Source organism: Budorcas taxicolor, chromosome 9 (assembly GCF_023091745.1).
Source record: "Budorcas taxicolor isolate Tak-1 chromosome 9, Takin1.1, whole genome shotgun sequence".
NCBI lineage: Eukaryota > Metazoa > Chordata > Mammalia > Artiodactyla > Bovidae > Budorcas > Budorcas taxicolor.
In genome coordinates this window covers 86,025,940-86,044,481 of record NC_068918.1, presented here as the reverse complement: position 1 = coordinate 86,044,481, position 18,542 = coordinate 86,025,940, and the positions used below count along the sequence as shown (strand labels likewise).

Below are 18,542 nucleotides of genomic sequence, written 5' to 3'. Positions count from 1 at the left end.
CGCAGGGAACACTGGATGAGAGGTCACTGCCCTGGCGGCCTGGGGGCAGTTCACCACTCAGCCAGTCTTCTTGCAGCAGAGACCTGGCCCAGCCAGGCACCAACTCAACAGGTTTTCTGCCTGAAAATGTCCCAAACAGGGTTAATTGCCATGTTCCATCACCAAATTTTATATATATATATATATATGTCCTTCAAACATGTAATTTTATAGTCTGCTTCTGATTGTTATTCATTACACTTTAAAGAAAGATTCGTCCTGAAGCGCTCCGCTGGGTGTTCCCTCGGCAGCCTGTGTTTCCTCTATCAGAGCACTACCACTCTTCAAGGTCTCTGTTGTTGAAATTGCATCTTGCTCTACTAGGCTGTAAGATAGAAAATGGTCACTGCTGACTGCTTTCACCCCTTGCTTCTAGGTCATGCGTGCGTCTTCAATCTTGTCTGACTCTTTGCAACCCTATGAACAGGTTTCCCTGTCCACAGGATTCTCCAAGCAAGAATACTGGCGTGGATTGCCATGCCCTCCTCCAGGATATCTTCCTGACCCAGGGACTAAACCCGCGTCTCTTGTGTCTTCTGCATTGGCAGGTGGGTTATTACCACTAGGCGCCATCTGGGGAGCCCCAAGGCAGAGCCCTCATTTCCCCCTGGAACCATCACTCCCTACTCTCCACTCTCCTGCTAGAAAACGGCTGACTCCCTCCACCTGCTCAGGCCTGGCCAGTCAGAGCACTGCCTCACTTTGGCCACAGTGACGGGTTCAGGTTCCGGCACACAATTAGGTCCACATTCAGCTCAGCTCAGTTCAGTTGCTCAGTCGTGTCCGACTCTTTGCGACCCCATGAATCACAGCACGCCAGGCTTCCCTGTCCATCACCAACTCCCGGAGTTTACTCAAACTCATGTGCATTGAGTCGGTGATGCCATCCAGCCATCTCATCCTCTGTCATCCCCTTCTCCTCCTGCCCCCAATCCCTCCCAGCATCAGGGTCTTTTCAAATGAGTCAACTCTTCACATGAGGTGGCCAAAGTATTGGAGCTTCAGCATCAGTCCTTCCAATGAACACCCAGGACTGATCTCCTTTAGAATGGATTGGTTGGATCTCCTTGCAGTCCAAGGGACTCTCAAGAGTCTTCTCCAACACCACAGTTCAAAAGCATCAATTCTTCAGCGCTCAGCTTTCTTCACAGTCCAACTCTCACATCCATACATGACTACTGGAAAAACCATAGCCTTGACTAGACAGACCTTTGCTGGCAAAGTAATGTCTCTGCTTTTCAATATGCTATCTAGGTTGGTCAAAACTTTCCTTCCAAGGAGTAAGCGACTTTTAATTTCATGGCTGCAATCACCATCTGCAGTGATTTTGGAGCCCCCAAAAATAAAGTCTGACACTGTTTCCCCATCTATTTCCCATGAAGTGATGGGACCGGATGCCATGATCTTCGTTTGCTGAATGTTGAGATTTAAGCCAATTTTTTCACTCTCCTCTTTCACTTCATCAAGAGGCTTTTTAGTTTCTCTTCACTTTCTGCCATAAGGGTGGTATCATCTGCATAGCTGAGGTTATTGATATTTCTCCCGGCAATCTTGATTCCAGCTTGTGCTTAAGGGTGGTGTAAGAGTCAAACTCAACACTTTCATTGGGGAAGAAGAGTCTCTCTTTTCCATCAGAGTGAGAACTAGATTGCCAAGGACAACCATGTTGAATGAGCCTGCCTGCGAGGCCCATATACACAGAAGCAGAGAGACAGAGTCACCAGGCCCACTCCTCACACCTGATATCCCCTGGATGTTCTCGGTTCCATGAGTTAGCACAGTCCTTTCACTACCTCCTTAAGCCAATAAGAGTAAGTTTCCTGTGCCTGCAACCAAATATATCATAATCAATAAAAGCTATGCTCATCTTGTTCACCCCTATAATCACAGCATTCAGCATGGCAACTAGCACACAGGAGATGCCTTTTTTCAAATGAACTGAATAAAAACTTAGGATCAAAATATTTTACACAGGTATTTACACACACACACACACAATGTCTTTTTTTCTTCTCTTTTTTTCTGGCCATGTTGCTGTAGTTTGCAGGATCTCAGTTCCCAAACCAGGGATCAGTCCTAGGGCCCAACAGTGAAAGCCCAGGATCCTAACCACTAAGCTACCAGGGAACGCCCTACATGGGTATTTTTATCTTTTAAAATTTCAACAGTAAAACAGTCACTGCAACTCACTTTCACTAGGAAAAAATGTGAAAAGCTGATTTTCCAGACATAATCTATACTGGAAGAGAAGACTTCCATTTATAGTAATAATTATAAGCCCATGGAGTTTAAATGAATTTTATGTTACACAAAAGTCTTGGCATTTCCTTCCAGATTAAGTTAAATCTATGATAACCACTGTTACGTGGCAACATGAATTGCTTTATACTTTTGATCATTACAAAAGGGACATGGGCTACCTCAAGAGAACATCTGGCTCTGGGTCACGTCTTTGAAAATTTAATTGGCTTTTTTTCCACATAAGAGAAATAAGATAGCTGCTCAACAATAGGGCCAAATGTTTTTAATAAATGTCACACCAAGTGAGAATGGATTTTCTTTTTAATAATTAAATTCCCCATTCTTAAGACATGAAGGAAATCCATTATACAAGTGAAACAGCAGAATATAAGCTAGGGGTAGGGGGAACTAATATTGAATGTGGCTTCAGTATAAATTCATTACTGGATTTTGCATTGTTTTTCAAGGCACTGGGATAGATCTGCAAGGATTAGGCAACAATTCCATCTTTTCTGTACCCAACAATGAATTTTCATGATCTCTGGTCATAGTTTTGAAAGGGTACAACCTAGGACCCTAAAACAAAGGCAGATTACTGGTGTATATGATAATAAACCTGAAACGTTAAGGCCTAGAATTGAATGCCCTTCTAAAACCACACCACGCCAAGAAGAAACACACGATCTTTTATTTTTGAGTGCTAAAGCCAAGTCCCTGTTCCCATGCAGCTTACACTCAAACAGAAATGACAAAATGTCAAATACAAATCAACTTATCAGACCAATACTCTTTTATTTAATTCTTATTTCTCTGGCTCTTTTTAAAAAAGATACTTGTTTATTTATTTGGTTGCATCTAGTCTTTAGTGGGGCATGAGGGATCTTTAGTTGCAGTGCCAAGGCTTGTCTCTAGTTGTGGCCCGTGGGCTCCAGAGATTGCAGGCTCAGAGGTTGTGGGGGTGTGGGCTCAGCTGCCCCTTGGCATGTGTGATCCCAGCTCCCCAGCCAGGGACTGAACCCATGTCCCCTGCACTGGAAGGTGGATTTCGAATCACTAGACCACCAGGGAAGTCCCTGAGCAATACTCTTAAAACTAAGAATATTAAAAAAGAAAATTTTAGAAGGAAGTGAATAATTAAAAAAAGAATAAAGGACTCAAAAGTGCTTACGGTTTTGGGGACCAAGTAGAACTAAAAGACACTGGAAGAATTTAGAACCTGGAATTGGGGAAGTTCTTAGAGACCACCTGATTTTCAGATAAAGAAAGTTAGAAATCAGAAAGTATTGGCCGCCAGTCACACCTGAGTGACTGTGAGCCGGAGTAGAACCCAGGGCCCCTCCCACTGCACCATCCATCAGGGATCACAGAGGGCTTTCAGACCCCAGGCCTCAGCATCTACTTGCTGCTGCTCCCTGGCCTGGTTCTCCTTCTTCACTGTTAAGGAAAGGAATCACTACAGCATTATTTTCATCGATATGGTAGTAAAGGGAAGCTGCCCTCTCCAGCCTCTGGACTGCGGAGGGGGCCTCTCATACAAATCTCTACCAAGAAAGGGCTGTGAGGACTGATTTCTACACACACACACCCCACACATATACAGGTGATCATATCTTAAGCCTCTCCTCGGGGGGGATCACAAAGGACGGCTAAGAAATGTCACGGCCGTAACTGCTCTCCGGGTAACCTTGCCCTGTGCTAAGACACACAGAGCTCTAAGACGTCAAGGAGACTTGGCAAGACACCCTATGAAATCAGGAAGAAACCACCTTTAACGAAAGGACCCACTTAACAGATAAGAATCTGAGAAACAGTAGATTGGTCTTAGGAACTAACTCAAAACAGAGGAAGAACACAGAAGAGTTTTTGAAAATAAGTGACAGTCTCAATTCTGTCACTGACTGAAATTCTAACTTATCCAGAATGGTTCTCTCTGTTCTTTAGCTTATCTATTTGTAGAAGGAGTTCAAAACCCAGCTGCCTGTGAAGTCTGAGAGTTCATAATTACCATTTGTCCTGCTGCAAGGAAGCCATGGATGACAGTGTGCACAGCAAGGACAAAGTATGTGCTGACTTCTTCTGTAATACCAGTACACTGTGATGGGTCTTCCTGAACCCAAAGAAAACATGGGTGAATTTCTCTACAACCAAGGTATATAAAAAGGCTTTCTAGCTACTGACTCAAAAATCCAGATGCAATTAAAGACCGATAAATTTGACCAGATAACATTTTTAAAACTTCTATATGACAAAAAATATAATAAGAAAAGTTAAAAAGATCAATAACAAACTGGGCAAAATATTTGCAATATATATCACAAATAAAAGACTAATATCCCCAGTACACAAAGACCTTTTAAAATTTAAAGACAGCAGAGTGATCAAAAATCCTATAGAAAAATGGACACTGTGACTAGACAACTATAAGACATAAAATGGCCTATAGATATTTTAAAAGATGTCTGATTTCACTCATAATAAAGGGTATCAGATCAAAACTACACTGAGTTACCACTTCTCCCCTAGCAGATTAGCACAAGTTTTAATGAAGCTGTGGGAGAAAGGGGTCTTTTCCTATATTGCTGCTGGGAATGCAAAACGGTTCAAACACCACAGGAGGGAGACTGGCAACATCTAACGACTTATGTTTTCACACTTCAAAGTGGTAATCCCACTTCTGAGGACTCATCCTGAAGATACACCTCCAACAATATAAAATATACATGCACAAGTTATTTAATGCAGCTGAGCGCCGAAGAATTGATGCTTTTGAACTGCGGTATTGGAGAAGACTCTTCAGAGTCCCTTGGACTGCAAGGAGATCCAACCAGTCCATTCTGAAGGAGATCAGCCCTGGGATTTCTTTGGAAGGAATGATGCTTAACCTGAAACTCCAGTACTTTGGCCACCTCATGCAAAGAGTTGACTCATTGGAAAAGATTCTGATGCTGGGAGGGATTAGGGGCAGGAGGAAAAGGGGACAACAGAGGATGAGATGTCTGGATGGCATCACTGACTCGATGGACGAGAGTCTGAGTGGACTCCGGGAGTTGGTGATGGACAGGGAGGCCTGGCGTGCTGCGATTCATGGGGTTGCAAAGAGTCAGACACAATTAAGTGACTGAACTGAACTAGTTACAATTACAAACTACAGAAAACTCTCTGAACACGCAAACTTGGACACTGTTCAAATAAACTCTGGTACACAAACACAATGGAGCACCGTTGGGACAGTCTGCATGAGCTGACATGGAGCCGCTTCTAGATGCTGGTAAGCAGAAACACAAAGGTACAAAAGAGCACATATACACACCTAACACTAATACAATATTGCCAATCATATCTCAATAAAACAGAGAAAAAAACAAATATATAATATGCTCTTTTGTCACAGAAAGAAGAGACAATAAGGAAACATTATAAATATATATAGACACATACACACAAGCTTATCTTTAGGTAAGATAAAGAGAAAAACAAAGTAAAAAAGAGTGAAGTCAGACGGAGGGAGTGGACAGGATAAAGGAAGGAGTGCAGTTCTCCGGCTAGACGTTCTTATGTGGTTTCCACGTTTGAATGCATATTAACATTCTACATATTCAAAACATAAAATCAATAAGAACAGAAAGAGGAAACACTCCAAAAATCAAAGTAAAACTGAAACAAACTCAACTGTGCTTCACATAAATTACCCACACTGAAGAAGAGCAGAGGGGAATTAATCCAAGCAATTAAGAATATTTACACCTCAGTATGCACACCAGGTGTGGGAGGCGGGGGCTTTGCAACTATTACCATAAAAAATGGCTCAAGCAAGGAACATTAATGGATGAGAAATGGAGAAAATGCTGATAAGGCTATGTGCATGGTTTTAAATATCCTCCCATAAAACACTTGTCAAATGCAAGGGAAAAACACAGTGACCACACAGTAAGAGAAGCTGGACGACACTTTGACCAGGTGAGCAAAATTAACATTAGCAATGAGGGGCAGACAGATACTAGATACCATGAGCCTCCACCAGTACCACTTACAAGTTACTCAGCTACGGACAATTAACCTGAATTTTAAAACCCCAACTGCAGAGAGAGGGGAAAGGATATTCTTCTAAAATGTCAATGACATGGAAAAAAAGAAAAACTCAAGAACTGTTCCGGATTAAAGGGGTCTAAACATACATAACGGGGGCTTCCCTGGTGGCTCAGACAGTAAAGAATCTGCCTGCAATGTGGGTTTGATCCAATCTGTGAGTCTAGATTCTGTACTAGAGGAAAAATTCTGACGAAAGAGGAACAAAAACAATATATTAACACATCGAATCAATGTTAAATCTCCTGAAAGTGGTAACTGTACCACTGTGGTTATGTGAGAGAATGTCCTTATTCTTAGGATTCATACACTGAAATATATCAGGGTAAAAAATCAAGAAATATGTTCTCAAACAGTTTGGGAGGGGAAATACACAAATACACACAGCACACAAGCACGCACAAGTTAACAACAGGTCAAACTGAGAAAAGACGGAATTTAACTTTCTTGCAACTTTTATGTATGTTTGAAATTATTTCCAAATGAAAAGGTTTTAAAATGCCTTTTATCCATGGTTCTAAGTCATACATTAATAAGCTCTCCGGGGTAGACATGCAGCCCTGCCACAGTTACTGTCCAAAACAATGCAGCTCAACATGGTAGCTGCTAGCCACATGCGGCACCTGAGTGCTTGAGATGTGACTGATACAAATTGAGAAGTGCCAAATGTCAAAGACGTAATATGAAAAAGAAGACAAATTATCCCATTAATAGTTTTTATACTGATTACGTATTGAAATATTTTAGACATACTGAACACATAAAATATATAATTAAAATTAATTTCACTTTTTATTTTTACTTTATACTGTAGCTACTAGAAAATTTCAAATTATGCATGTGCTTCATGTTATATTTCTCTTACAGTGCTGATCTAATATATAATAAATTTTTTAATTTTAAAGAGGTGTTGATCTCCTAAACAAGTATTTGTTACCTGAGAAAAATGTCAATTAACATTACAGATTCTGACTTCCCTAAGGTGATTTTGATCTTGGAAATAAAGTAGATAATTAGATTTTTTTAAGGTTTAATTAAGGGAAAATAAATATTTAAGGCCTTGGAGAGAAGAGCTCTTTGGTCATGTTGCTTAAGTAATTCTCTAATTAGCCACAAATCCCATCTGTAGTAAATTTCCTGAAGAGGGGAAAAAATAAAATCCCCAAATCGTGAAAATATCAAGAGAACGGTGAGACAACAGAAAGGCTTTTACACTTCTGTTTTCTAACTCTGTATGAATAAAATCAATCTCCAAGTCCTAAAAGTTAATTTATAGCATGTTATGAACAGGGGTTTTACTGGTGGCTCAGCAGTAAAGCAACCACCTGCAGTGTAAGAGATGCAGGTTTGATCCCTGGGTCAGGAAAATCCTCTGAAAAAGGAAATGGCAAAAAAAAAAAAAAAAAAGGAGGAGGAAATGGCAACCCACTCCAGTATTTTTGCCTGGGAAATCCCATGGACAGAGGAGCCTGGTGGGTTACAATCCATGGAGTCTCAAGAGTGGACATAACTTAGCAACTAAACCACCACAGAATAAACAAAACCTTTAAACATTTACTTCTGATACTAAGAAGTTTACAAAATAAACTTTACTGACAACAATGTTATTTTCAAGGTTATTTATTTTTCTATTTTAACCTTCTGATTAACAAACTCTTCCTTAACTCTAAAGGTATAAGAAGGAAATAAAGAGAAGCACTGAGCTAAGACAGACAAAATTTGCTTTTGCTTGAAACATTGTTTTAGGGATTATACACGAGGAGGAGAAAGGAAGGCTGGACATGAGTTTAGACAGGATTATTTCAGGAAAACTAAAGGTCCCTGGGACAGAGAGTTTCTTTCCTCTATATTTTATTTGACCAAATCTAACTAGGCCAAGTGAAGAAAACAAATGTCAGTAAGAATTCTACACAAAAGGAACAGTTAGGAAGAGAAACCAAATGTAGGTTGCCAGGAGGCTGATAAAACCCCCCAGCAGTACAGTCTTGAGCAACATGCGTAGGCGGATTTGTTTTGGAAGTCTGTAGTCAAGCATGTGGATAGAGCCAGCTTCCCAGGTGGCTCAGCAGATCTGCCTGCCAATGCAGGAGTTTCAGGAAACGAGGGTTCGATCTCTGGGTCAGGAAGATCCCTTGGAGAAGGAAATGGCAACCCACTCCAGTATTCTTTCCTACAGGAAGAACTCCTGAAGGAAATCCCATGGACAGAGGAGCCTGGTGGGCTACACTCCGTGGGAAGCAAAGACTCAGAAACGACTGAGCACACGTGGATGGAGCCCATTAGAAACATCAAATGGATGCAGAGCACAGGTTCCCAGGCTCGCTCTCCTGACCTGCACCCTCCCCAGCCACCCCAGGCCACAGCCCAGAGAGATGACTTTGATCAACACTAGACAGAAATCTCCTGCAGAATGTGATACCTGCTGCCAGGGCACACGGATCCATTCCTCCGTTGTCCCGTGGACTCGGACAGCAGCCAACAGGACGGGCGCGCTCTGCTTGAGACAGTCAAGGATGCCTTGCAGATATGGAACCTCACACAGATGAGGTGCCCCAAGTCCCAGAATCCCACACCTGTAATAAAACTGTTGCCACAAGCTCGGCCTGCCCCACCCCTTAGCTGGGGTACCTCCCATCCTGTTCCTAACCCCTCAACCTGCTCCCACCTCACATTCCATTCCCATATTCTACAATCGAGAGGCCAACTCATGCAATCTCAGCAAAGAAGCTGTGGCTCCACTGTTCCACCTTCAGAAGGAAACGCAGATGGGTCAGACATCGAGGATGACAATCTAACAGTATTAAACAAGAACAAAACTAGAGCTCTTTTATGTGCCCTGTTTGTGGGTCACCTCTGTGGGCCACCACCACCCTTTCAGGTGATAGGTGGTGTGTTCCCTTGGAGACCAAACAACACAGCAGACAGAAGGCACACACATGTCCCAACCCGTGCAGAAAGGGGCTCAGCTCACACCCAAGTTGCCTGGCTTGAGAATCCATAGGTTCAGCTACTAATAAATCATGAACACAGATTCCCAAGAGTTAAAAAAATATTTCTTTCCCAGACTTCAATAATAATCTCATTCTTGTTCGCTCTCACTTTGACATGATAAAGCTTGCAGCTGCTTCCCTAGGAGGCTGTTACCAAAAAAAATACCGTCTTGTACCCTCATCCCTTTCTCATTCTCTTCAGCAAATATACACTCAAAGGATAGTTTCCCATGTGTCTACATTACTTTCAGGCATGATCACTTATTCCTATTGAGAGAAAAAAACAGACAAACCAAATCGCTAAAGCAAAAAAATGAACGCCATTATTTTGACAAATTCTATTTTCTTAACAAAATATAATTAAATTATATCCTGGGTTTTGTCTAGAGAAAATAAATCTGCATCTTATGTCTTTAAGAATCTTTTAAAAATATGTCAAAAATTATCCTAATCCATTTCTTAGAAATCATCTTCAAACAAGGAGCATGAAAACACACACAGAAGCCCAGACCACAGCACATGAAGACAGAAAGTGCAGAGGGTGGCAACTGGCTTCACAGAACAGAGTGCCTGTAGAGAGGTCCCAGGAGAAGGAAGCCTGGGGAGGCTCAGGGACGAGGCTCAGACACTGCAAGAGGAGGGGAGCTGGCGGGGAGGACACTGGAGGGCTTGGGTGAGCACCCACACAGCCGGGTGATGCTCCCCTCCTCAGGGTCAGCAGAGATGTCCCCAGGCACTGCTCGATCGCTGTGTTGGAACCTGAAGGCAGAGTGAACCACAGAAACCAGTCTTGAAACCACTGAGCACGGAGAAGACAATAAGGACTGAAAACAAGAGTCACTTTCTGAGAGGCTAAGAGTGTGGAGTCTGAGGGGCTCTGATGCCATCTCAGCTCCATCACTTAGCACAGGTGCGTCATCGCAGGTGAGCTGCTCGAGGCCCCTGCACCTCGGTTTCCTCATCTGGAAGATGATGGCAACAGCAGGTTGAAATGGTGCCGGCACACAGCACACACTCGATAAATACCAGCTCCTCTTGGTACCTGTGTCATGCAGTACTTTCAGGAAAGAGAGAGGATAACTAAAGTACACTGGATATAAATTCTTTAGAATAGTTTAACAATACTTGAGAAACCAAAGATACCCTGTTAAGCACAGCCCTCCACAATGGGTTATCAACACAGTTTAAGTCAAAAGATCTGTGAGAAGGCTTGCTCAGCATGATGGCAAAGGAGAGAGGAAAGCATGGCTTGGACATCACATGGACGTCAAAGACACTGCGAAGCCTTGCGGACAAATGGGAACAAGGAAGGAAGGGCAGGGAGGCGCTGTGCTGGCCGTGTGACCCCCTGGCTGGCCGTAGGGCCACCTCCTGAGATGGAGAAAACAGATGGTGAGATAGGTTTCACAGCTGAGGGGGCGGTGGAGAAAGAGGCTCTCAGAGAGGACTTAGTGTTTGAGAAGCCAAATGACTGATGTCCAATTCTGTATCTCAGACAACAAACTGAAGAACAGAATCTGGAACTTCTCAGAAGGAGATGCAGGTGGAAGACATAAATTTGAGAATCGTCAGCGTACAGGTAGATCTGGCACCTGCCAACCTAGAGAGATGATCTAGAATTCAGGGGCACGCCTGGGGCCCTCCAACACTGAAAGACCAGGCGAAAAAAGGCAGAGCCAGCAAAGAAGGGTAGAAAGCAGAGACCAGAAAGGTAGGAGGAAGATCAGGAGAGCCTAGAGTCCTGGGAAGCTTCCAAGAGAGCGGGAACAATAAAGGGCCTACAGGTTCAGCAACATGGCATCATTGGGAACATGACCACCTCAGTGGAGCGGTGGGGAAAGAAGCCCCACTGAAGCAGGCTGACAAGTTAGAGGAAATTAAAATGAATGAATGATATTTAAAACAGTGGGAGGCGAGGAAATTAAAACCACAAGAACAGACCATTTTCAGTAAGTTTTACCAACCCACACAAGCAGGTAACTGTAATAAAGCCTTACCAGTGCAAGCAGTCTGTTCAGTGTACAGCGAAGAGCCTGGGGTGGGGGGTGGGGAGTGGGGCGTGTGGAGGGCAGTGGGTCAGAAAAAGCTTCTCGGCGAAAAAGTAACAAGATCCAAGAACCCAGGAAACACTGTTCTCACAGTGGACGTATTCCTATAAGGAAATGAATCCCACCAAGCATGGACAAATGCATATCCACTCTCCAGTGAAGAAAATCTCATTAAATAAAGAATAAGTGACTAACCTGGATGACATCAATAATAACTGTAAAAAATTGTTTTCCTGGGGGAAAAAAAAAAACCTTCCCAAGTGTTTCAGTTGTGAAATCAGCCGACGACTACATCTGATGTCTGCAGTCTAGTTATCCCGTGGCCAGAAAGAAGAGTAAAATCCTGGCACAGCCCTTCACTAGAGTCTTCAGGGTGTCCGTGTGTCAGGGCAGGCACAAGGGGACTTTGCGCCTTGTGTGGAAGGGCAGTGAAGATAAGGAAAAGAGCAATGGACAGAGATGACCGAAATGTCATCCTTCCTGAAAAGGAAAAAAGATAAAAGTCTTTGGAGGTTGCCTTTCATGATTCCCTTAGAGAAAAATGCAGCTCCATAATCATTTACTCAAAATGAGTAAATCATTGCAGTACTCAGCTGCAGTGACTAATCCTTGCAGCTTAGGTAGGTTTTGAAATTCAGAGTTTCTGAAATTTTAGATGCTGAAAACGGCAGACATCATCAATATATGACCACCCCAGCAGGGTCCAGGTAACGCCTATAATAAAATATAAATATTTCTGCAGCTGAGGTGATAGGGTGGTGACAATAAAAAGCCTCACATCAGTTCAGGTCTTGCCTGAAAAATCTTTTCCTTTTCAGAACCCTGAGACTTCACAACTGTGGATTAAGGACTGAGAACTCACACATAACACAAGTTTTAAGAAAATAAAGATATGTTGAAGGAGAGTGGCAGAACTCTGGGATCCAATTCCAGCTGTCCTCCATACGAGCTGTATGAACCAAGGCAAAGCAGTTAACGTCCATAAACCTTAGCTTTCTGACCTGTAAAATGGGAATGATAGTACCTACCCCTAAGTCTGCTGTGGACACCCATGAGAAACTGAGGTCGGAAGGCAGCTGGAACCAAGTCTGGCCCTGGGCAGTGGGTGACTAACCACGGCAGTCTGCCCGTGACCTCTCCAGTTCTAGCACGGGGAGCCTCACGCGCTGGGAAACCAGGATGGCTGGTCACCCTACTCAGCAGGCGCCCAGTAAATAGGAACTATTCTAACATCAGGAACAGAAAGTAGCACAGGGAACTATATTCAGTATCTTTTTTTTCCCATATATATTCCAAGATATATTCAGTATCTTTTAATAAATCATAATGGAAAATAAATGAAAAAGTATTATATGTGTGGATAACTGAACCACTGTGTTGTACACCAGAAACTAATACAACATTATAAATCAACTGTACTTCAATTTTTAAAAAAAAATAGAAATGAAAAATAAAATTACAAAATGGAAAAATCACATGAAATAGTTTCAATGGTGAAATATGCATGCCACTGGGAATTATTATCACCTCTCTGGTGGGAGAAAGAATTCTAAAGCAGCAGTCCCTGGTGTGTACACCCTGGACGACGCCCTCACACGGAGATGAGCCCTCTCCAGAGGTGCAAAGTCAGACTCGGAGCTACAGCAGATGCTCTCCTGCCGGCCGTGGAGACACGGGTGGCCATGTTGTGGAGAGGGCCACGAGGCAGGAGCCTGGGCAGCTCTCGGGGCTGAGGGCCTCAGTCCTACAACGGCAAGGAACTCATTTCTGTCAACAGAAATGAATGAGTCTGAGGGTTACCCCAGCCTCAGAAAAGCTCACAGTCCTTACTGCCATCCTGCTTCCCACCCTTGAGGCCCCACACGGAGGACCCAGCCAGGACTGCAGACCTACAGACTGTGAGATAAGAAGTGGGTGTTGGGAACTACTAAGTCCGTGGTAATGTTATGCAGAATCTAAAATACGTTTTCTAAGAGAGCATCCAGTTCGAAATTACAGGTGTGTGTGTGTGTGTGTGTGTGTGTGTGTGTGTGTGTGTGTGTGTGTGTGAAGAACACAAGCATCTGTTTATAAACAGAAATTCCTTGCATAAAATCACCTTTTTAATATGAAAAATTCAAATCCAAATTAAGTTTCTTACACAACTGACACTTTCCATACATTGACTACAGAGGTATCAAATGGCACAATCACTTTGGAAAATCGTTCCAGGCAATTCCTACTAAAGCTAAACGCATGCCCATCCTATGGCCCAAAAACCCGTCAAGAGGGCAGAGATCCACAAGAAGGCACACACACAAGTGTTACAGGCATGTCTCACCAAAATGACCAGAAACTGGAAGCATTCCAATGCCCACCAGCAGAATGAACAAACCGTGGTGCCCTCCTCCAGGGGGAGACTGAAGGCCGCACGAGCGCGCACACCCGGCACACAACAGGGCCGTCCCTCACAGACACCGCTGAGGGAGAGGAGCCAGACGCAGAGCCAAAGGAATGACTCCATGCACAGCAAGGTCACGCACAGGCGCGACTGGTCTGTGACGACAGAAGCCAGAGTCTCAGTCACCTCGCAGTGGGGTGCAGGGCCTGTGAAGGGGTCCCGGGAATGCCCTGCACCCCAATCTGGCTTATGGTTACACTTCAGATCGCATGTGTAAATAATCACTGAGATGTATGCTTAAAGTTAATGCACTTTTACCACATGCTGGCCACAGGACTGGAAAAGGTCAGTTTTCATTCCAATCCCAAAGAGAGGTAATGCCAAAGAATGCTCAAACTACTGCACAATTGCACTCATCTCACATGCTAGTAAAGTAATACTCAAAATTCTCCAAGCCAGGCTTCAGCAATATGTGAACCGTGAATTTCCAAATGTTCAAGCTGGTTTTAGAAAAGGCAGAGGAACCAGAGATCAAATTGCCAACATCTGCTGTTATTAACGGTTGAGTAATACTCCATTGTATATATATACCACATCTTTATCCATTCCTCTGTCAGTGGACATTTAGGTGGCTTCCATGTCTTGTAAACAGTGCTGCAGTGAACCCTGGGGTGCATGTATCCTTTCGGATCACATTTTTCTCCAGATATATGCCGATGAGTGGGATTGCAGGGTCATATGGAGAAGGCAATGGCACTCCACTCCAGTACTCTTGCCTGGAAAATCCCATGGACGGAGGAACCTGGTAGCCTGCAGTCCATGGTGTCGCTAAGAGTCGGACACGACTGAACGACTTCACTTTCACTTTTCACTTTCATGCATTGGAAAAGGAAATGGCAACCCACTTCAGTGTTCTTGCCTGGAGAATCCCAGGGACGGGGGAGCCTGGTGGGCTGCCGTCTATGGGGTTGCACAGAGTCAGACATGACTGAAGCGACTTAGCAGCAGTAGCAGCAGCAGCTGGATCATCGAAAAAGCAAGAGAGTTCCAGAAAAACATCTATTCCTACTTTATTGACCATGCTAAAGCCTTTGACCGTGTGGACCACAATAAACTGTGGAAAATTCTGAAAGAGATATGAATACCAGACCACCTGACCTGCTTCTTGAGAAACCTGTATACAGGTCAGGAAGCAATAGTTAGAACTGGACATGGAACAACAGACTGGTTCCAAGGAGTACTGGAAAGGAGTACGTCAAGGCTGTATATCATCACCCTGCTTGTTTAACTTATATGCAGAGTACATCGTGAGAAATGCTGGGCTGGAGGAAGCACAAGCTGGAATCAACACTGCCAGGAGAAATATCAATAACCTCAGATATGCAGATGACACCACCCTTATGGCAGAAAGTGAAGAAGAACTAAAGAGCTTCTGGATCAAAGTGAAAGAGGAGGGTGAAAAAGTTGGCTTAAAGCTCAATATTCAGAAAACGAAGATCATGGCATCCGGTCCCATCACTTCATGGCAAACAGATGGGGAAACAGTGGAAACAGTGTCAGACTTTATTTTTTGGGGCTCCAAAATCACTGCAGATGGTGATTGCAGCCATGAAATTAAAAGACGCTTGATCCTTGGAAGGAAAGTTATGACCAACCTAGATAGCATATTGGAAAGCAGAGACATTACTTTACTAACAAAGGTCCGTCTAGTCAAGGCTATGGTTTTTCCAGTGGTCATGCATGGATGTGAGAGCTGGACTATAAAGAAAGCTGAGTGCTGAAGAATTGATGCTTTTGAACTGTGGTGTTGGAGAAGACTCTTGAGAGTCCCTTGGACTGCAAGGAGATCCAACCAGTCCATTCTAAAGGAGAGCAGTCCCAGGTGTTCATCGGAGGGACTGATGTTGAAGCTGAAACTCCAATACTTTGGCCACCTGATGCAGAGAGCTGACTCATTTGCAAAGACCCTGATGCTGGGAAAGATTGAGGGCAGGAAGAGAAGGGGATGACAGAGGATGAGATGGTTGGATGGCATCACTGACACAATGGATATGGGTTTGGGTAGACTCCGGGAGTTGGTGATAGACAGGGAGGCCTGGCCTGCTGCGGTTCATGGGGTCGCAAAGAGTTGGACACGACTGAGCAACTGAACTGAACTGACCCTTCAAAAATATTATTTCCCTTTAGAACTACCCAAAACCACCTAATGACAATATAAGGTGGATTCCTCATAAGAAACTAGTGGACAGGGCAGCATGAATATGGTTAACAGGCTATGTGAGTACACTTCTTTCAAACACACTGCTCACTAAATGCTGGTTGAAGGAATTTCAAAGATAATGACCACATTTATGTTATCAGAAGCCCAAGGGAGTCTATACACAGGTATACATAGCATAATGTCCTCAATATACTATAGCCAGCAGATGTGAAAAATCGTGGCTCTTGTCCCATTAATTACTCCCTTCATTTCCGTCCAGTTAGTTTTTTATCTACCTCCAACATGAGAATACACGCTAGGTGTGAGGCCACCACCAAGCACACAGATGTGAACTGTGCATGACCGAGACAGCACCATGTCCATGGTCGGCATGGCCCATCTGACCCCAGGGCAGGGACTCTGCCTGGATAAAGGTGACCATAAGGCTCAGAGCGTGACAGGCAGGTTAGGAGCATCTCATCCAATCTCACACCTGGTCAGAACGCCACCCTGGGGTCCCTGCCGAGGGGCCCCACCAACCATGGCGAAAGAATGAGGGACGCTGGAGAGGTTACACAGGCCACCGGGAATAGGGTCTCCCTGGGAACACCCACAGAAGACAGGGTTCACGTCTGAGAAGTCTCCTCTGGCAGCAAGTCTGAGGACCTGGGGTCCATGCCGGGCAGGGCTTACAAACACCGCCCATGACCAGACCAAAAGCAAAATAGAAGCCCGCTCACCTCGCTATTGTGGCCCCGCAGGTTGAAGTTGATTCTCTGTGGAGTGTTTCTGTCCCGGCGGCAGTGGCTGGAAGTGAAGGTCACCCCGACGACGCCGCGCCCGTTGCCCGTGGCCAGCCAGCCCTCCTCGTAATAGCGCCTGCGGCACACGGGCTTCTCCTTCTCACTCTTGGGGACGCGGCCCTTCCAGGACAGGCAGAGGATGTTGGAGTCGCTGCACAGGACAGGCCCATGCTCCACCGCTGCATACATACTTTTTTTGGAAGAACCGTTTTACTTAAAGAGCAAGGCTGAATGCCGAAAAATTTAAACCAATTGCTCTCACTGAGTGGTATTATTTCTGTTGTTGGCTTGCGCTGTTTTGCCTGACCCCCTTTAATTGAAACTGACCTCGTTCTAATTAAAAGGTCAGTATTTTATAAAGCTCCACCAAATGCATAGTGAAAAATTCCTCTATAAAAGATGATGGCAGTCTGCTAAGAAAAGATAATGCTTAAAAAAAAACGTGGGGTCCATTTTTATTTTCAAGTCCTTAGAGGAAGAGCCGGGTGACCCTTTGGAGAAAGAGCATCGTTGACAAGTGGTGATAAAGAAACTGAGTGTTCTTTTCACTTGGTTCTTCTTATTCAGCCTGAGATTCCAGTTTAGTGTAATGTGATTCCAGACACAAAGGGCTGCAAATACACAGATTTCAAGTAACTTAAGGCTTTAAGAAAAAATCCCTCGAGCTGGAGTGTCCCCTTCAAAAGTTCAGATACAGAGGCAGAACACACGGGATCATCTTCCTTCTGAAGCCACCCTTGGGCTTGCTTTCTCAGCTAGACCAATTTCTGCTGCTAAAGCTGAAGAAGATTGCATAAAGGGAAAAAAAGGCACACAAACCGTGCAAAACAGACTGGAGTTTGTGCAGACAGCAGTCCAAATTTTAGGAGGAAAAAAAAACTCTTTCCTCGCTGTTCAGAGCCAGAAACCTCCAACTTCAGAGCCCAACCGGGCTTCCCAGCAGGTGGCTGTGTCCCCAGGGAGGGCTGCGACACAGGCTGATGCAGCCCTGGGGGCCATAGAGGCAGGCGAGGAAGTCCCTGCCCCTAGCAGAGCCAGGAGGTTCCAGGGCTCTACAGGAGCGTGGGCCTCCAGCAAATCTAAACACGCGTGCTGACAAAGGGCAGCCCAGCGGGGCTACAGGTCTCCGTACTCCCTCCCCTAGTCACTCCTCCCCTTTCTGCTCCTAAGGATGACGTGTTTTTCCATCCTGAAAGGAAAAAACTAATCCCAGAATTAAGTCCATGAACTGGTCCCCCTCTTACACGCAAGTATGCCTGGACTCAACACGGGAGAGAACCCCTTAAAGTGGAAACACAGGCAAGAGTCGGGTTTTCTCACTGTCTCCCTGAAGAGTGACTGTGCTGTCTGAAGGGCACTCTCCTGACCACCTTCAGAGACCGTCTCCAAATGCCCCGGGTACAGTCCAAGGAAAGAAGCTTTACAAGGATGTGCCTTGATAATTATTTTGTGATTAGCAGTTTCAATTGCTACCTTAAGGAACTATCCTACAGATACAGGCAAGGAAAAGGGAAATAATAAATTTAAATTTCTGGACTTTTAAAAAGGCAAAGAAATCAGTTCATTGTTCAAACTTGCCCCATCACAACCTGGCTGGCTTTCCTCCAGTCCTAAGCACACAGTGAGAGGCACCCTTCAGTCCTGAATTTTAACGTCTGTCCAAATCACCAGACCCACTGAGAAATAAAGTGCAAAAAGCACGGCACACTCCCACCTGCAAGGCTTGAAATCACACTTCCCCCTCAGCCACCTTCT

General features: G+C 44.4%; 1 protein-coding gene across 1 annotated transcript in view; it reads right to left on the bottom strand.

The window, feature by feature from the left end:
* TULP4 (TUB like protein 4) overlaps positions 1–17,731 on the bottom strand; it is a 143,681-nt gene extending 125,950 nt beyond the window's left edge. Inside the window, exon 1 of the mRNA XM_052645691.1 lies at positions 16,725–17,731. Within this exon, the coding sequence (XP_052501651.1) occupies positions 16,725–16,976 (252 nt within the window). The 5' untranslated portion in view covers positions 16,977–17,731. The remainder of the gene's footprint in view (positions 1–16,724) is intronic.
* Positions 17,732–18,542: the final 811 nt, after the last annotated feature.